Source organism: Rhinolophus hipposideros (assembly GCF_964194185.1).
Source record: "Rhinolophus hipposideros genome assembly, chromosome: 5".
NCBI classification, from domain to species: domain Eukaryota; kingdom Metazoa; phylum Chordata; class Mammalia; order Chiroptera; family Rhinolophidae; genus Rhinolophus; species Rhinolophus hipposideros.
The window spans coordinates 40139796-40157148 of record NC_138051.1 but is presented as its reverse complement, the minus strand read 5'-3'; the positions used below and the strand labels follow the sequence as shown (position 1 = coordinate 40157148).

Here is a 17353-nt window from a genome sequence, read left to right as displayed (position 1 = left end):
AAAGGGAAAATATTGGTAAAGTGATGCAATAGATCATTTCACTGGTCTCAAGTTTTGACTTGGAAAATGCCAGCACTGCCTTCAACTCCTTTTGTGGCCTGGGCCAGTGCATTTCATTTCTTTGGGAGTTAATTTCCTCATTTATAAAAAAGTTTTTACTGGAGGATTCATCAGGTCCCTTCCAGCTCTAAAATTCTGTGCTCCTAAGTGAACATTCTAGGGCAGAAGTGCATTAATAATGGATTTGAAGGTGTGGGTTTTGGGGAATAGAACAGAGGAGTGTTCTAAGGAAAGGGGGACTGAATAATGGTTTGGGTGGAGCCTCAGTGTTGAATTACTGTTTAGAGCAGATATCAGGTAAAGACATTTAGGGATATAGAAATGGGGGATAGGAAAGACTTCTTACCCTGACGAGACCAGATGGTTTTGAGTGGAATTTCTCTGATCTGTGAGCAGTTCCCCCCCCCCCTCCGTCTCTGTCTCCTACCCCTCCCCCACAACGTGTGTATATAAGGAGGATAGCCCCCTTGCACAGTGGTTTAATCTGATTTATCTCTTTTCTCAGCCTAGAATTTTCTCTAGGATCACAGTAAGAGAGCCAGCAGGCAAATCCAAATATGTGAGTGGTCTAATGAGCAAATCACAACTGACTGGGTCTGTTTCCTTACCCATAAGATGAGAGGTTTTGTCTATGTGATCTCTGAAGTCCTGTCCAGCTCTTAACATTTTGTGGTTTTAGGTACTATATCAAAAGCGGCTCACTTCTTCCTGAATGTTCCATCCTTGGACCAGAACTTTATCTTCATTCCTCTTCTCCGTCTACACCTGGCTGCCTAATTTCTTTCTCCTGGGCCCCCTTTCTTCCTCAATTCCCTCACAGCCTACCTGCTTTTTAGCTCCTTTGTACCCTTTTTATTTTCTGATATTTTTCTGCAGAGCCCCCAGATTATACATTGGGTTCCAGTTCTCCGTCTCCGCATCTGCCTACTCCTATTGACATCGTGGTTCCTAACTGAAGCTATCCCCTTAGGTTCCTCCAAGGGCCCCCTGGGATCCCCTATCATTTGTCCCTCTCACAGAAGCACACATTTCTCCAAAGCCAAAGGATCAGGTATTCTAGTGGCTCAGGTGACAAACCTGCTGTCAGGTTACAGATATTGTTTCCTGAAAGACCACACTACAGTGTCAGTGGAGACTCAGGCTGCCTGCAGTGCCCTGCCCTTACCTGGCTATCCCATACAAGGTGAGAATAACCAGAATTCACCTCTAGTACCAGTGCTCACCTGGAAACATGGCTCTGAGCCTCTGGCCCCTACTGCTGCTGCTGTCCTGTGCAGGTGAGAACAGTGAGCAGGGCTGGGGATGAAGGGAATAGTTGCTAGAAAGAGATTTAAAACTGTGGAAATGAACTGGTTAGGTAAAAGATAGAGGGGAAGGAGGAGGGGCAGAGACTGCAGCTAAGGGAGAAAATGAGAGTTCAGGAAGCAGGCCAAGACTTATTGCAGGCTGATGAAAGGGCCTTGGCTCCCCATCTCCTTCACTTCATCTTTAGATCCAGGCCAGGACTGGGCTCCAGGGCAGGGATGAGTTTGGGTGGTAGGTTCTTTCCCTTTAGTGATCTCCGGTTCCTCTCCTTACAGTGTCTCTGGCCCCTGCAGGCTCCCTGAACCCTGGTCTCTCCCTTCTGAAGTCATTGCTCTCCACTCTGGACCAGGATCCCCGGGGGTCCCTCAGCCGCTCACGGTTCTCTGCATTCCTGGCCAACATTTCTTCTAACTTTGAGCCTGGGAGAATGGGGGAGGGACCAGTGGGAGAGCCCCCACCACTCCAGCCCCCTGCCCTCCGGCTTCATGATTTCCTACTGACACTGAGAGGCAGCCCGGACTGGGAGCCAATGCTAGGGCTGCTCGGGGATGTGCTGGCACTGCTGGGACAGGAGCAGACCCCCCGCGACTTCCTGGGGCACCAGGCAGGTGTGCTGGGTGGACTCGCAGAGGTGCTGCTGGGAGCCTTGGTTCCCGGGGGACCCCCTAGCCCTACCCGGCCCCCATGCACCCGCGATGGTCCTCCCGACTGTGTCCTGGTGGCTGACTGGTTGCCTTCTCTGCTGCTGCTATTAGAAGGCACACGCTGGCAGGCCTTGGTGCAGGTGCAGCCCACTGTGGACCTCACCAATGTCACAGGTCTGGATGGGAGGGAGCCAGCCCCCCACCTTTTACAGGGTCTGTTGGCTTTGCTCACCCCCGTGGAGGAGCTGAGTTCTGAGGAGGCTCTTTGGGGAGGTCTGCTGCGCACAGTGGGGGCCCCCCTCTATGCTGCCTTCCAGGAGGGGCTGCTCCGTGTCACGGACTCCCTGCAGGATGAGGTCTTTTCTCTTCTGGGGCAACCAGAGCCTGATGCCAATGGGCAGTGCCAGGGAGGTGAGTGCTGCCGGGGTCAGGGCTGGGCTATGGCAAGGCAAGAAGGGGTGAGATTGGGGCAGTCCTCTGCTTTACTCTTTCCCTCCTAGGCAACCTACAGCAACTGCTCTTATGGTAAGTAACAGGAGAGGAGTTCTCGGGGATTGGGCCTGGGAAGTTGTTAGCTTCTAGACCGGAAGAGAAAACTGATGGGAGGAGTGTGGTTTGCAGTGTGACTGTGTGGGTTGGTGTCCCAGCTCTACTTCTTCCACAGCTAAGGTGACCTTGTGCAGCTCACAGTCTCATTCTATGCCTTAGTTTCCCCAATTGTGAATGGGTAATATTAGCTACTGCAGAGTTGTTGCAAGGGATTAAGTGAGTTGATACTGTACGTGTAAGCCACATAGAGCTGTGCCTGGCACATAGCGCTTAATAAATGTTAGCTAATAAAGATAGGATGTGGAAAGAAAAGGCAGGACCGATTCCTCCACTACTTACTATTTCGGTACACCAGAGCCAGAGCACAGTTAGATATATTCAGTTGCTGGGCAGATTTCCTGATATAAGCCCTACTGAGGGTTGTGTTTAAACTACCTAAAAGCGTATGAAGAAAGGAGAAAGAAGGAAGCCAGGTAGATAGAAAAGACTCCAATTGAGCTGCTCCTAGGTTATTTTGTGCCTTGGCAGGGCAGACCTTGCTCCCTTTCCCACCATCCCAGCATTTAAACCAGTAACTCCTATACTCCCAGGGACCTCACTTTTGGAAAAGCCTATGCTTGCCACCACCCCCTGCAGGGCTCTGGGCCAGGGTCAGACTCTTCAAATGGAGGAAATGTAAACTGACCAGATCCTGCCTGCTCCTCCCTCTGCACCCAGGGGCGTCCGGCACAACCTTTCCTGGGACGTCCAGGAGCTGGGCTTTCTGTCTGGATCACCCCCCCCACCCCCCGCCCTCCTCCACTGCCTGAGCACGGGTGTGCCTCTGCCCAGGACTTCCCAGCCCTCAGCCCACATCAGCCCTCGCCAACGGCGAGCCATCTCTGTGGAGGCCATCTGCGAGAACCACTCGGGCCCAGCACCACCCTACAGCATTTCCAACTTCTCCATTCACTTGCTCTGCCAGCTCACCAAGCCTGCTACCCCGCAGCCCCCACCCAGCATCACTGCCATCTGCCAGACAGCTGTGTGGTATGCAGTCTCGTGGGCACCAGGTGCCCAGGGCTGGCTACAGGCCTGCCATGACCAATTTCCTGATCAGTTCCTGGAGGCAATCTGTAGCAACCTCTCCTTTTCAGCCCTGTCTGGCCCCAACCGCCGCCTGGTAAAGCGGCTCTGTGCTGGTCTGCTTCCACCCCCCACCAGCTGCCCTGACGGCCTGCCCCCTGTTCCTGTTACCCCAGAGATCTTCTGGGGCTGCTTCTTGGAGAATGAGACTTTGTGGGCTGAGCGACTGTGTAGGGAGGCGAGTCTGCAGGCTGTGCCCCCCAGCAATCAGGCTTGGGTTCAGCATGTGTGCCAGGGCCCCACCCCAGATATCACTGCCTTCCCACCCTGCCACATTGGACCCTGTGGGGAACGCTGCCCAGATGGGGGTAATTTCCTGATGATGGTCTGTGCCAATGACACTCTGTACGAGGCCCTGGTGCCCTTCTGGCCCTGGCTAGCAGGCCAGTGCAGAATAAGTCGTGGGGGCAATGACACTTGCTTCCTAGATGGGCTACTGGGCCCTCTTCTGCCCTCTCTGCCACCACTGGGACCATCCCCACTCTGCCTGGCCCCGGGCCCCTTCCTGCTTGGCATGCTATCCCAATTGCCACGCTGTCAGTCCTCTGTGCCGGTCCTTGCCCACCCCACACGCCTACACTATCTCCTTCGCCTGCTGACCTTCCTCCTGGGTCCAGGGGCCGGAGGGACAGAAGCCCAGGGGATGCTGGGCCAGGCCCTGCTGCTCTCCAGTCTCCCAGACAACTGCTCCTTCTGGGATGCCTTCCGCCCAGAGGGCCGGCGCAGTTTGCTGCGGACAGTTGGGGAATACCTGGAACAGGAGGAGCAGCCGACTTCACTGGACTTTGAACTCACTGACAGCTCCAGCTCTGGTATAGGCAAGATGGAGCTGCTGGCCTGCTTCAGCGTGAGTGACCTGCCAAGGTGACAGCTCCTGGAACAGAGGGAAGGGCCTTCTAGGGAATTCTCCACTACTGAGCAGCAGTGGTTTAAGCATATAGCTCTGGAATCAGACAGCCTTGGGTTCATCTCTTAGTTCTGTGATCAACCTTGAACAGGTTTTTTAACCTCTCTGAGCAATGTTTTTCTCCTCTATAAATGGGGGAGAAGAATGGTGCTTATTACATGAGATAATTCATGCTGTACGCTTAGCACAGTGAATGATATGAAAGCGTGTGATAAATGTTATCTCATTATTCTTTCTGATTCTTTGACTCTCCCCCTCTGTGCTCCAGAAAGGGAAGGGATCAAGTTAGAAGGCTCTAATTCTATCCTTAGAGAGTGAGAACTGGAGGCTGGCAAAATATAGGAAGACAAGGCAGAAATGAGAAAAATTCAGGGGGAGTATGAAGTAGAAGACTTGGATTCTAGGTTCAACTATGCCACAAATTAGTGTGGTCTTGGGCAAGTAATTTACTTTAGCTTTTCTGAGCTTCAGTTTCTTCTCTGTAGTGTTGAAGGGGCTAGAATACATAAACACCCTAATTAATTTATAGCCTGTTATGTGCAAGGCATTTTGCTGGATTCTGTGGGGTATGTAAGATTCCTTACTTCATGTTAGGACCCCTATTTCTCAAGCCCTGGGACCAGGGAAGTGGGGTTAAATAGGCCTGTAGTAATTTGCTTTTGATCCACAAGCATTTATTGAGCCAACTATGGACCTGACTTGCAAGAGGCCATGGAAGTTAGAGACATGGTCCCTAACCTAGAGAAGTTTAATATTTGAGGAGAAACACATACTAGCTTCAGGTGAAGAACAAGCATCCTAGCAAGTGGAGTGGGATTGCCTGAGAAGCTACAGGAGGGACAGAAAACACAGCTCTCTTGACATCTTTTCTGTCTCCCCACCAGCCTGTGCTGTGGGATCTGCTCCAGAGGGAGAAGAGTGTTTGGGCCTTGCAGATTCTAATGCAGGTAACAGATGGAGGAGTATAGGGGTAGACTGGGTAACATCTGTGGCCCGAGGTCACTGCCCAGTGAGGCCATACTCACCATGACTTCTTATTCCCAGGCATACCTGCACATGCCCCCAGAAAATCTCCAGCAACTGGTGTTTTCAGCAGAGAGGGAGGCCGCTCAGGGCTTCCTGACGCTCATGCACCGTTCCTGGGCTCAGCTGCAGGTGGGCATAGAGGGAGAGGGGAACAGGGTGGAGGGCAAAATCTAGGAATCAAGAGTACCTGGAACCTGGTGTACAGAACCTGCCCCCGTGGAAGGAGGAACTCAAGAAAGATCAAAGATACTGAGCATCTCCCAAGCCATCATCTACTCCTGTGCCCCGACAGGTACCACCATCTGAGGAGCAGGCCTTGGGTCGCCTAACAGCCTTGCTGCTCCAACGTTACCCACGCCTCACCTCCCAGCTCTTCATTGACTTGTCACCACTCATCCCCTTCTTGGCTGTCTCTGATCTGATGCGCTTCCCACCATCCCTCTTGGCCAACGACAGCGTGTAAGGCCCTCACAACACTCCTCCTGATCTGTCAAGGTCAGGTCAACCCCACTTGCCTAGAACACCTCCTTCGAGACTTCCTCTCTATTGAAACTAAGGAGAATCTCCTATCCATGACAATGGGGCTGCAGAGAACCAGGGGACAATTTGGAACAGGGATAAGTGTTAAGACTCATTACTCTTCCTAGCCTGGCTGCCATCCGGGATTACAGCCCAGAAATGAGGCCTGAACAGAAAGAGGCTCTGGCAAGGCGACTGCTGGCCCCTGAGCTGTTCGGAGAAGTGCCAGCCTGGCCCCAGGAGCTGCTGTGGGCAGTGCTGCCTCTGCTCCCTCACCTTCCTCTAGAGAACTTTCTGCAGCTCAGCCCTCACCAGGTATGAGAACCATCTTCTTGTCTTTTCTTTTTTTAATTTTTGTTGGGGAATGTTGGGGAACAGTGTGTTTTTCCAGGACCCACCAGCTCCATGTCAAGTCGTAATTTTTAATCTAGTTGTGGGGAGCGCAGCTCAGCTCCAAGTCAAGTCATTGTTTTCAATCTAGTTGTGGAGGGCACAGCTCACTGGCCCATGTGGGAATTGAACCGGTGACCTTGGTGTTATGAGTGCTGTGCTGCAACCACTGAGCCAACCAGCTGCCCCGAGAACCATCTTCTTTACTTGACTAGGCCATCTTCTATTGGTGGGATGGGAGTCAGAGGCATGTCTCCTAGTGAGCCTCTCCCCACAAGGGTCCCACAGTGAGCCCCAACACAAGCTCACCCTCCCCATCTCAGATCCAGGCCCTGGAGGATAGCTGGCCAGCAGCAGGTCTCGGGCCAGGACACGCCCGGCATGTGCTGCGCAGCCTGGTGAACCAGAGTGTCCAGGATGGAGAGGAACAGGTGCGCAGGTGAGTGGTTGTGGGATCAGTGCTCAAGGCCAGAGTGGGAGACAGGCAGGCCCAGTTGCCATGGTGGTCTGGGTGGTAGGAAGGAAGGGCCAAGAGAATAGGCAGTGGTCCCAGGCAGTGCAGGGCTCCAGGACAGGGGCCTAACTATGACACGCTCCTAGTTTTATGGCATTTCCTAGTTTATTGGTCAGAGTGCCTACTCCATGTGCCCACATGGTCCCTGCCTTAGTACCAGTCTCAGGGACCACATGAAGGCCAGCTTCGTGCCGTCCTCAGGCTGGGGCCCCTCGCCTGTTTCCTGACCCCTGAGGAGCTGCAGAGCCTGGTACCGTTGAATGATCCGATGGGGCCAGTAGAACGGGGGCTGCTGGAATGTGCGGCCAACGGGACCCTCAGCCCACAAGGACGGGTGAGCCCCTTGGCAGACTCTAGGATTTCTCCGGGTCTGTGTGGAGGACTTGCCCAGTCATTTCAACCAAGGTTGAACACAGTGGTGGCTTCCTTCCCCCCACCTCTGCCACCTCCATTCCTACTCCATGGCCGTTCTTATCTGTTACCACCTCTTCCTGACCCTGCCCCATCTGTTCTACGACACTCCAAACATCCCCTTTGACATCTTGAACCCAATCTACTTCTATCCCATCTTTAGTTTCAAGCCCTAATCCAAGCCTTGGGAAATCCAGATGTGGGATTAGAGAGGAGATTTAAGGTTCACCTGTCTTTTCTCTTCAGTCCCAAACCTTCTTTGGTTACAGGTGGCATATGAACTTCTGGGGGTGTTGCGCTCATCTGGAGGAACTGTGATGAGCCCCCGGGAGCTGCGGGTCTGGGCCCCTCTCTTCCCTCAGCTGGGCCTCCGCTTCCTACAGGAGCTGTCAGAGCCCCAGCTTAGAGCCATGCTTCCTGCCTTGCAGGGAACCAGTGTCACACCTGCCCAGGTGGGTCTATCTCACTCCCTGGCATCCACCCTCTACCCTCTGGAACCCCAGTCAAGAGGATTACATTCAGGGATACTGTCAGCCTCCCTAAAGCCTCCTATTCCTCTGTTCCGAGGAGGACTCCCTCATCACCCTTCCTGAGATCAAAGAGTCAGCAGCCAGTCTGGTCACTGTGGGCAGTAGAGAGGGAGTTGGAAGTTTTGGAGGGCAGGTCATAGGACCCTGCTTGGTATCTGGCTGCAGGGACCCAAGAGCTGTTGTTTCCTGTCCCATCCCACTTTAGGCTGTCCTGCTGCTTAGACGGCTTCTCCCTAGGCACGAAGTAAGTAGCAGCAACTTCTCAACATCCCCCAGAGGTCTTTGTGCCCTTCCCCAGGTTCCCACATCTGCCCCTTCCTCCCTCTCTCTCACCTCCCCTCATACTGCTGCCTGGCTGCACTATGATTGTTGACTTCCTCACCGCCCGCAGCCCCCCCACTCTTCTTCTTCAGACCTCTTGTCTCTCTTGCTCCCCAGCTGTCCTTGGAGGAGCTTTGCTCCTTGCACCCTCTGTTGCCAGGCCTCAGCTCCCAGACACTCCAGGCCATCCCTAGGCGAGTTCTGGTTGGGGCCTGTTCCTGCCTGGCCCCTGAACTGTCACGCCTCTCAGCCTGCCAGACCGCAGCACTGCTGCAGACGTTTCGGGTATGAGGGTAGCAGGGAGGATGAGACAATCAGGGGTGTGGGCTCTGGTGGGGAGGAGGGCATCTTCCCTGTGGCCAGGAAAGGCCTCCCATACTTCCCCACTTCCTCACACACACCCAGTAACACACAGACACACATACTACCCATTCTCATGCAGGTGAAAGATGGAGTTAAAAGTATGGGTACCAGTGCTGGTGCAGCTGTGTGTATCCCCGGTCAGGTATGTGTGGGGCCTCCCGACTAAGCTCCTCTCCATGTTCCAAAGCAGCTGCACATGGCTGGTGCTGCTTCACACGCCCCCCCCCCCCGCCCCAGGCAGTGGCCCTGAGAGTGCAGGTTAGCTGTGTGCCCACCAAGGCATTAGCAGCTCTGCCCGGTACCAGGTGTAGGACAGCAGGACCACACTCTCCTACAATGTCAAAGTCAGAAGGGTCTGAGTCTTCCAGGACGACCATCCCACCTTCAGATAAAGATACCAAGGCTCAGAGAGGCTAAGGCACTTTAGTTCATCAGGTGCCTCAATAGCAGCAACACTTGACCACAATCACCTTCAGCATGAGGGCTCTCAGCTATGCATGGCTACAGTGGCACATGCCCTTCCACCCTTATCCTCGCTGTGGTTCTTCCTGCCCCCATGGTTCCCCTTCTTCTCTGAGCACTGAGTCCAGACCCTCTCACCTGTTACTACAATGCTGCACCCATCCCCACTGGCAGCCCATCCCCACCACCTGGCCAGACTGCCTGCTTCCCCTGCTCCCACTAAAGTTGCTACAACTGGACTCTGCGGCTCTTCTGGCTGACCGAAGGCGCTACCGGGACCTGCCCTGGTCTGAGCAGCAGGTAATTTTCCCTCACTTAACCCACAACTCCCCTCTCAATCTGCAACATCTCCTTGCCCATGAGGCCCTAGAGCTGGTACCTTATTACTACGGTAGTATCCCTTACAATGTGACTTGCTTTGCTCTTCCCTCTCTGTCCTCTCTATTCCTTCATCTCTCACTCTCTGAGAGAGAAGTGGGCATTTGGGAGCGTAGGAGGCTGGTGGGGCCTAGGTCAGACTAGGACTGGGCCAGGGCATCTTAAGTCCTTGGGCAACATCTTTGCTGGGAAGCGGTTCCTCTTTCTTTCTCTTATAGGCACAGTTTCTCTGGAAGAAGATGCAGGTGCCCAGCAACCTGACCCTCAGGAATCTGCAGTGAGTAACTTGTGTTGAGCAGTGAGTTTAATTCAACCAACATTTTTTGAATGCTTAGCGTGTGTCAGGCACCATGTGATGTGCAGTGGGGGATTTGGGCATGAATGACGCACAGTCCCAACCTGTGGGCATTCTCCTGGCTCCTCCTCACCTCACCCCCTGCCTTTCCACAGTACCACGCCTATCCGGCTAGACGTAAGGGTTCAGAAGAACTGGGTTCAGGTGCCAGGCCTGTTACTTATTTGTGATCTTGACCAAATAATTTAACGTTTCTAAGCTTCAGGGTTTTCTTCTGTAGAATGAGAATTAAAATGGTACCCCTTCATAGGTAGTTGTGAAGATTAAATGAGGTGAGGCATATAAGGTACTAAACACAGTGCCTGGCCCAGTGTAAGCTTCCAATAGATATTTGCTGTTATTAGTTTAATCCAAAGAGACTTCAGAGCCACTGGCCAAGCAAGAATAAACAGAAATAATTATTACCTTACTACACCCACAGTAAAAGAATCACGGGCTTCCGGATCTGAAGACATGGCTCAGTCTCACTTTACCACATGTCAAGGAGAATGATGTTGAAAACGTCACTAGACCTCTGTAAATCTTTATTTTCTTCTCTGATAAATAGTGATGACGTTGTGGGGAGCCAATGAGACGATCTATGGAAAAACATTTTCCAGACTATAAATTACCATAAATAAACACCTGTGTTTGTGTTGAGAATGTTGGTATCAAGGAGAAGACAGGCTGTAGCATGTGTTGAATGGGCATCTACCCGTTCACATACCCACAGGGCTCTGGGCACCCTGGCAGGGGGCATGTCTTGTAAGTTTCTGCAGCAGATCAACTCAATGGCAGACTTCCTGGAAGTGATGCACATGATCTATCAACTGCCCACGGGGGTTCGAGGGAGCCTGGTGAGAGGGGTGTTTGGGCATCGATGGGAGCAGGGAGGCATGGACCCTGGGTGTGGAACCCAGCTGCCATGCTCACCTCTGTCTTGCTCCTGCTTCCCCGCCCTGTCCCACAGAGGGCCTGTATTTGGGCGGAGCTACAGCGGAGGATGACAATGCCAGAGCCCGAGCTGGCCACCCTGGGGCCAGAACTGAGTGGGCTAGACACCAAGCTACTTCTGGACTTACCGTAAGTGCTACAACTGGAGATACTGGGTCCTTAGAAAACTCAGCCTGGAGTAGAAGATCTGCCCTTGGAAAGTGCCCTAGAGGTGGTGGTTGTCTGTCTGGTGATTCCTTGACATCAGTTATAGCCAGAAGCAAAGGATTCTATTCAAAATTGCTCTGTGTATAGGCTGGCTTCCAGAATATGGCCCCAGCATGGAATAGCGGAGGGTGACAACACTCTGATGTGGCCTGCCAAGTAATCTGAAAATAACCTAGGCCAAATTAATAGAGATAGAGTATCTGAAATGAGGGAAGCAATGGTCCAATTTTACCTCAGAGGATTACAGTCTGCTTGGGGCACTGTGTTCTCAGTGAGTTTAGAGGAGTAAATAAAGAGAAAATGTATGAAAAATGTGAGACTTCAAATAGACTTCAAAGAGATTTCAAATGCCTTCAAACAGCCCAGGGGCTACCAAATAGAAAGTAGATTGGCATGTTTCTGAATGGCCCCATTGGGCATGACTAGGACCAATGAATGAAAAGCAGATTTTGCCCAAATGTAAGGGAAATGGAGGTAGTGAGTTCCCAGTCACTGGAGCTATTCGAGGCTAGTCTGACTGGCCCATGGCAGGAATATTATAGAGAAGATTCAAGTATGGGTTGAGGGGAAAGAAGATAAACCTAAGGTTCCTCCCAACTCAGAGGAGCCATCAGAAATGTAAGTCAGAGGAGGAAAAGGTTCATGTTAGTCTTCTTGGGGATGAGGTGATAGTAAAAGCAGTTGACCTTGTCCTTACATTTTTACAGGCCTTTCCACATATTTTGGCTCTTGTAGTACTTGGTGGCCCAGTTCCAGAACTGGCAACCCTAGACAGAGTACAGAATGTCACCTCTGATTTCTGGGAAAAAGTATTTTTTTAATGCTATTCAAATCTGTTTAAATATGTTGGTTCTTTGAGATAATTTAGAATCCCAAGGGCCTGGATGAGGTGAAGGATCCCAGACCATGAGTTGGAAGATCCAAGTTCCTCATTGTGAGAGAGGATATGAAAAATACCTATTTTACCCCCAGGTTTTGTCAAAAGGATCAAATGAGATGACACCTAAAAGAACTTTGTAAACTATATAGCATTATACAAATGAGAGGGAACCCCCTCATAACAAGTAGAGGAAAGCAGGAATTGGGAGTAAACCCCACCATTTGGTTTCTGTGAACCTGTTTTTTTTAATGTATAAAATGGGGAAAACTTTTAATGGTACTTAATATTTTTGGCTTTTGATTCAGTTAGATGTGGTAGGATTGTTTGTCATTTCTTTTCAGGAAGACTGCAAATATGTCACTCCCTTTGTTCTCTCCCTTCAAGCACTATAGTGGGAATTGGATCTGAGGCTGTTTAATATCAGTTCCTGTCAGGGCCACCAGGTTTGATCTGGTGTTGCTGCTTGTTTGGAGAATGTGGCATTCTGTGGTTCCTTCTCAACTTGGCTCAGTTCTGAGTGTCCCTGTTGTCAAATTGCTATAGGGTCCGGTTGATGGACAGACTGTCCAATGAATCCGTTATGTTGGTGGTGGAGCTGGTAAGAGCTGCTCCAGAGCAACTGCTAGCACTGACCCCACTCCACCGGGCAGCCCTGGCAGAGAAGGCGCTACAAAACTTGGTAAGAGTCCACCCTACCAGATTCAGAACTGATGCCTAGGCAATTCTTACCTCTCAGAAAATGTTCTCTGTCTTCTGGGTCCAACGCCACACTTTTGCTACCAAGCAGGTTCCCATCTACAAGGCCCGAGCCCTTAGCTCCACCTCTTGATAACTTGCTTCATGTTTCTTGTCCACATCCCTTGGAGTCCAGGAAATCCCTTGGCTTCCTCCTCCCAGTTTTTCTGCCCGCTCCTATCTGGGCTCATTGTTTAAAAAAGTGAACAATGGCAGTGAACATTAAAGGGTCTTGAGTTGGGAGCTGAAGGGAGGGAAGGTCAAAGGTCTTGGTGTCTTGATGCAAGACTCTGGTCGTCTGAGTCAGAGGCACATTGTCCCAAGGCCCGATGCTCCTTTCCAGGCTCCAAAGGAGACAACAGTCTCGAGGGAAGTGCTGGAGACATTGGGCCCCTTGGTTGGCTTCCTGGGGAAGGAGAGCACACGACGGATCCCCCTGCAGGTCCTGCTGGCTCACCTCAGTCAGCTGCAGGGCTTCTGCCTAGGAGAGCCCTTTGCCACAGAGCTGGGCTGGCTGCTGTTACAGGAGCCTATTCTTGGGTATGGATCTTTCAGGACTTCAGATTCCAACTCATCCTACACCAAACCTCTCAACCACCATTATCAGTGGCAGCCTATGCCATATGCTTGCGGTCCCTTGGAGCCCTGAGTCCCCAGAATTCCAGCATGTTCTCTTTTCCTCTTCCTTTTCCTTACAGTTCCCTCAGCATCCCAGTCTCTGATCTTCTTTCTGTCCTCCAGGAAACCAGAGCTGTGGAGCCAGGATGAAATAGAGCAAGCTGGACGCTTAGTGTTCACTCTGTCTACTGAGGCGATTTCCTTGATCCCCAGGGTGAGGTGAAGGAACAAAGGAGGGAGTGGGAACAGAGAGGGACTGGTGAGCTGATTCTGGGGAGCAAAGATCAAGAAGGTTGAGGGCAAAGGATGTGAAGCCTGAATCTGGAGGAGACTGCTAAAAAGAGACAGGACTTTGGAATTAGAGCTGCAGCAGCTGCCTCTGACCTGCCCAGGTCTCCCCACCCACCCTCTACCTTCTCACATAGGAAGCCTTGGGCCCAGAGACCTTGGAGCGCCTCCTAGAAAAGCAGCAGAGCTGGGAACAGAGCAGAGCTGGGCAGCTGTGTGGGGGGCCACAGCTCGCTTCCAAGAAAGCAGCTCTAGTAGCTGGGGTTGTGCAGCCTACGGAGGACTATCTTCCAGGTGAAACTACCCATATTCTCATACCTCTAGCAAGCTGAATAGGAAAAAGTATCCACCAATGCAGTCAGAAGTTGGGACTGTAGGTGTGCTGTGCCCTTTGAGCAGATTTGTACACCTCTGCTCTCTGCGCTTGGGCTTCCTAATCTATAAAGTTCAGGGGTTAAAAGGATGACCTTCAATGTCTCTTCTAGTTCTAGGACTTTAAACCTCAGGGAATTTATAACCCGTTACAGTTTTAGCTCACAATCCCCTTTTCCGGCTCTCTTATCCCTGTGACCAGCTGACTTCTCGGCTGGGAAGATGCTTAGGGTGTAGGAAGGACATACTGTGGGTCTAGGGACTTGGGTTCCAACCTAATCTGCCATTAAATCCCTGGGCAACCCCTCAGTCTTCCATCTATACAGTGTGGAGCTTGTCCTCTCCAGTCACTTGTTCTAATATCCTTTGCGTCCTATAAATCTCTCACTATAGCAATCCCTTGACCCATACTGCCCACATTGGCCCGTCCTCCAAAGGCTGGAGGGTTCATTCCATCTATCAGTATCTCTCCGGGCATACTTTAATTCTACACTGACTCCAAACCTGCCTTTCCCCTTCAGAACCTGTGCCAAATTGTGCAGATGTACGGGGGACATTTCCAGCAGCCTGGTCTGCAACCCAAATTGCAGAGATGGAGCTCACAGACTTTGAGGACTGTCTGGCGCTCTTTGCAGGAGACTCGGGACTTGGGCCTGAGGAACTACGGGCAGCGATGGGCAAGGCAAAACAGGTTAGGGGTGGGAGACCAGTTGGGGTTGGAGGTGGAAAAACATGAGGAAGCTGGTTGGGTGTGGTGTAGGACACAAGTGAATGGATAGCTGGGTGAGATGGGGGGAAAATAGGAGATACAAGAATTAGAGGGTTTGGGGCGGCCGGTTAGCTCAGTTGGTTAGAGCGCAAGCTCTTAACAACAAGATTGCTGGTTCGATTCCCGCATGGGATGGTAGGCTGTGCCCTTCCCGCTAACCCCCCACCACACACAGCAACTAGGTTGAAAACTGCAACTGGACCTGAAGCTGAGCTGTGCCCTCCACAACTAGATTGAAGGGCAACAACTTGATTTGAAGCTGATGGGTCCTGGAAAAAATCAGTTACCCGATTAAAAAAAAAAAAGGAAAAAAAAGAATTAGAGGGTTTATACAACGGAATACTCAGCCATAAAAAAGAATGAAATCTTGCCATTTGTAACAACATGGATGGAACTAGAGGGTATTATGTTAAGTGAAATAAGTTAGATAGAGAAAGACAAGTACCATATGGACTAGAGTCTGCTATTTTTTCTTACTGAGACTCCAGAATCTGTCAACAACACCTTACTCAGAAGAACCTTAATCTAATCCTCTCATTTTACAGTTGAGGAAACTAAGACCCAGAGAAGGCATATGATTTGCCTAGAGTTACACAGCTAAGGTCAGAGGCAAGACTAAGACCCATCATCCTCACTCCTAGTCCAGTGCTTTTTCCATTCACATTGTTCCTCTCTTTCTCCTAGCTATGGGGTCCGCCCCGGGGATTCCGTCCGGAACAGATCCTGCAGCTGGGTCGGCTCTTAATAGGTCTAGGAGACCGGGAACTACAGGAGCTGATCCTAGTAGACTGGGGAGTGCTGAGCACCCTGGGGCAGATAGATGGCTGGAGCTCCATCCAGGTAACATCTTCCCTCCTCCCTAGCACCTTCCAAACATCCATCGCACAGATCCAGGCCTCTAGGTTATCTAAAATCCAAGGAATTTTCTCCTGTGACTGCCTGGTCATTCTTAGTATCTTTTCTTAATACCCCATACTAATGGCCTTAGGAACTCTGTATTTACTCACTTTAAGGCCCTAGAGACATAATACTCTCTCCTGCCTCTTTTCCCTGAGGCCTCCTCTTTTTTTGTCCTTTTCTTTTTAGGATTCTCCACCTTCCTCATGGCTGTTGGATCTTCAGGTCTCAATCATAAGACTATAACCCAGTAGCACTTGTGTCACTTTCCTAATCACTTCCCCATCTATTAATTCCCCATGATTCCTCTCCTTATCCTGTGCCCTCCCCCCTCCCCCCAGCTCCGGGTTGTGGTCTCCAGTTTCCTGCGGCAGAGTGGCCGGCACATGAGCCACCTGGATTTCCTTCACCTGACTGCACTGGGTTACACGCTCTGTGGACTGCGGCCAGAGGAGCTACAGCATATCAGCAGTTGGGAGTTTAGGTCACATGGGCAGGGGGGTGTGGGTGATGGTACTGAGGTAAAGGTGGGCTCATTGGGGAGGGACGGATCATGAAGCAGTGGTCCCATGGAGGAAGGGACCTCACCTGAAGCCATCTCTACCCCCATCTCCTGACCGTGGCCCCGATCACCATGGCTGAATCCTTCTTCCTTCCTTCTCACTCTCCCATAGCCAAGCAGCTCTCTTCCTGGGCAACCTGCATCTCCAGTGCTCTGAGGAACAACTGGAGGTTCTGGCCCAACTCCTCGTACTACCTGGTGGTTTTGGTCCAGTCAGTAACTGGGGGCCTGAGATCTTCACTGAAATTGGTACAATAGCAGGTAGGGAGGCTGGGCCACTGCTGGTGCTAGTTGTCAGGTGTTATTTTTCCATACCATGGGTGGACTGGGTAGAAGACTGCTCTGGAATTATCCAAGTGGGAGTCTGGGAGGGCATTTAGGTAACAGGCTGGAGATGTGTTGGGGAAGACTTATGGCAGGGTACTTTTGGAGTGGTTAGGGAAGGTGTATAGATTTGAAGAGAATGGAAAAGGCCAGTCTAAGACAATGTTTAGATGCCCATTCCACTTGCTTCAACAGCTGGGATCCCAGACCTGGCTCTTTCAGCACTGCTGGCGGAACAGATCCAGGGCCTTACCCCTCTTGCCATTTCTGTCATCCCTGCTCCGAAATTTGCCGTAAGTATTGATGGACTGGGGTCTGGAGTGACCACAAGAGAGCCAGAGCTCAACAGGGACTACACTAGATATATCGATGCCTGTTCCCACCCCCAGGTGGTGTTCAGCCCCACCCAGCTATCTAGTCTCACCAGTGTTCAGGCTGTGGCTGTCACTCCTGAGCAAATGGCCTTTCTGAGTCCTGAGCAGCGACGAGCAGTTGCATGGGCCCAGCATGAGGGGATGGAGAGCCCAGAACAGCAGGGTGAGTTCCCAGCTGCACGGCTTGACCCTCCATCTCCTGACCTGAAATCTGACCCCTAACTTGGTGCTATCTGGCTCATAGAACCCACCTAGAGAGATCTCTGAAGGGGGTACACAGGCAGATAGTTTCCAAGTGTCAATAGCTTCTGGGGAACACAGTTGTGATATTCCTTCCATTCTGTCTCATTATAGATCGAAGCACAGCCTGGGGCCTCCAGAACTGGTCACGACCTTCCTGGGCCCTGGTATTAACCATCTGCTTCCTTGGCAACCTGCTATGAGCCTGTGTCTACAGTTACAGAGAGATTGTTGGGAAAGAAATCTTAAGTCATAGTGAATAAAATGCAAATGGAAGTATATTCTAATTATTCTC

The 17353-nt window shown here is 51.4% G+C and overlaps 1 protein-coding gene across 1 annotated transcript; it reads left to right on the top strand.

The window, feature by feature from the left end:
• Window positions 1-1291: 1291 nt before the first annotated feature.
• On the top strand, window positions 1292-17261 carry STRC (stereocilin; the record flags this gene model as incomplete). Its single annotated transcript, XM_081047503.1, has 29 exons — window positions 1292-1337; window positions 1641-2420; window positions 2510-2534; window positions 3276-4530; window positions 5475-5537; window positions 5635-5745; window positions 5909-6075; window positions 6264-6450; window positions 6849-6964; window positions 7241-7373; window positions 7720-7902; window positions 8186-8224; window positions 8419-8586; window positions 8744-8806; window positions 9301-9426; window positions 9723-9781; window positions 10572-10695; window positions 10809-10921; window positions 12423-12558; window positions 12958-13154; window positions 13356-13446; window positions 13658-13814; window positions 14414-14583; window positions 15346-15501; window positions 15900-16042; window positions 16233-16381; window positions 16640-16737; window positions 16834-16981; window positions 17173-17261. The coding sequence occupies 29 exons, from the start codon at window positions 1292-1294 to the stop codon at window positions 17259-17261; spliced, it is 5292 nt and encodes a 1763-aa protein (XP_080903629.1).
• Window positions 17262-17353: the final 92 nt, after the last annotated feature.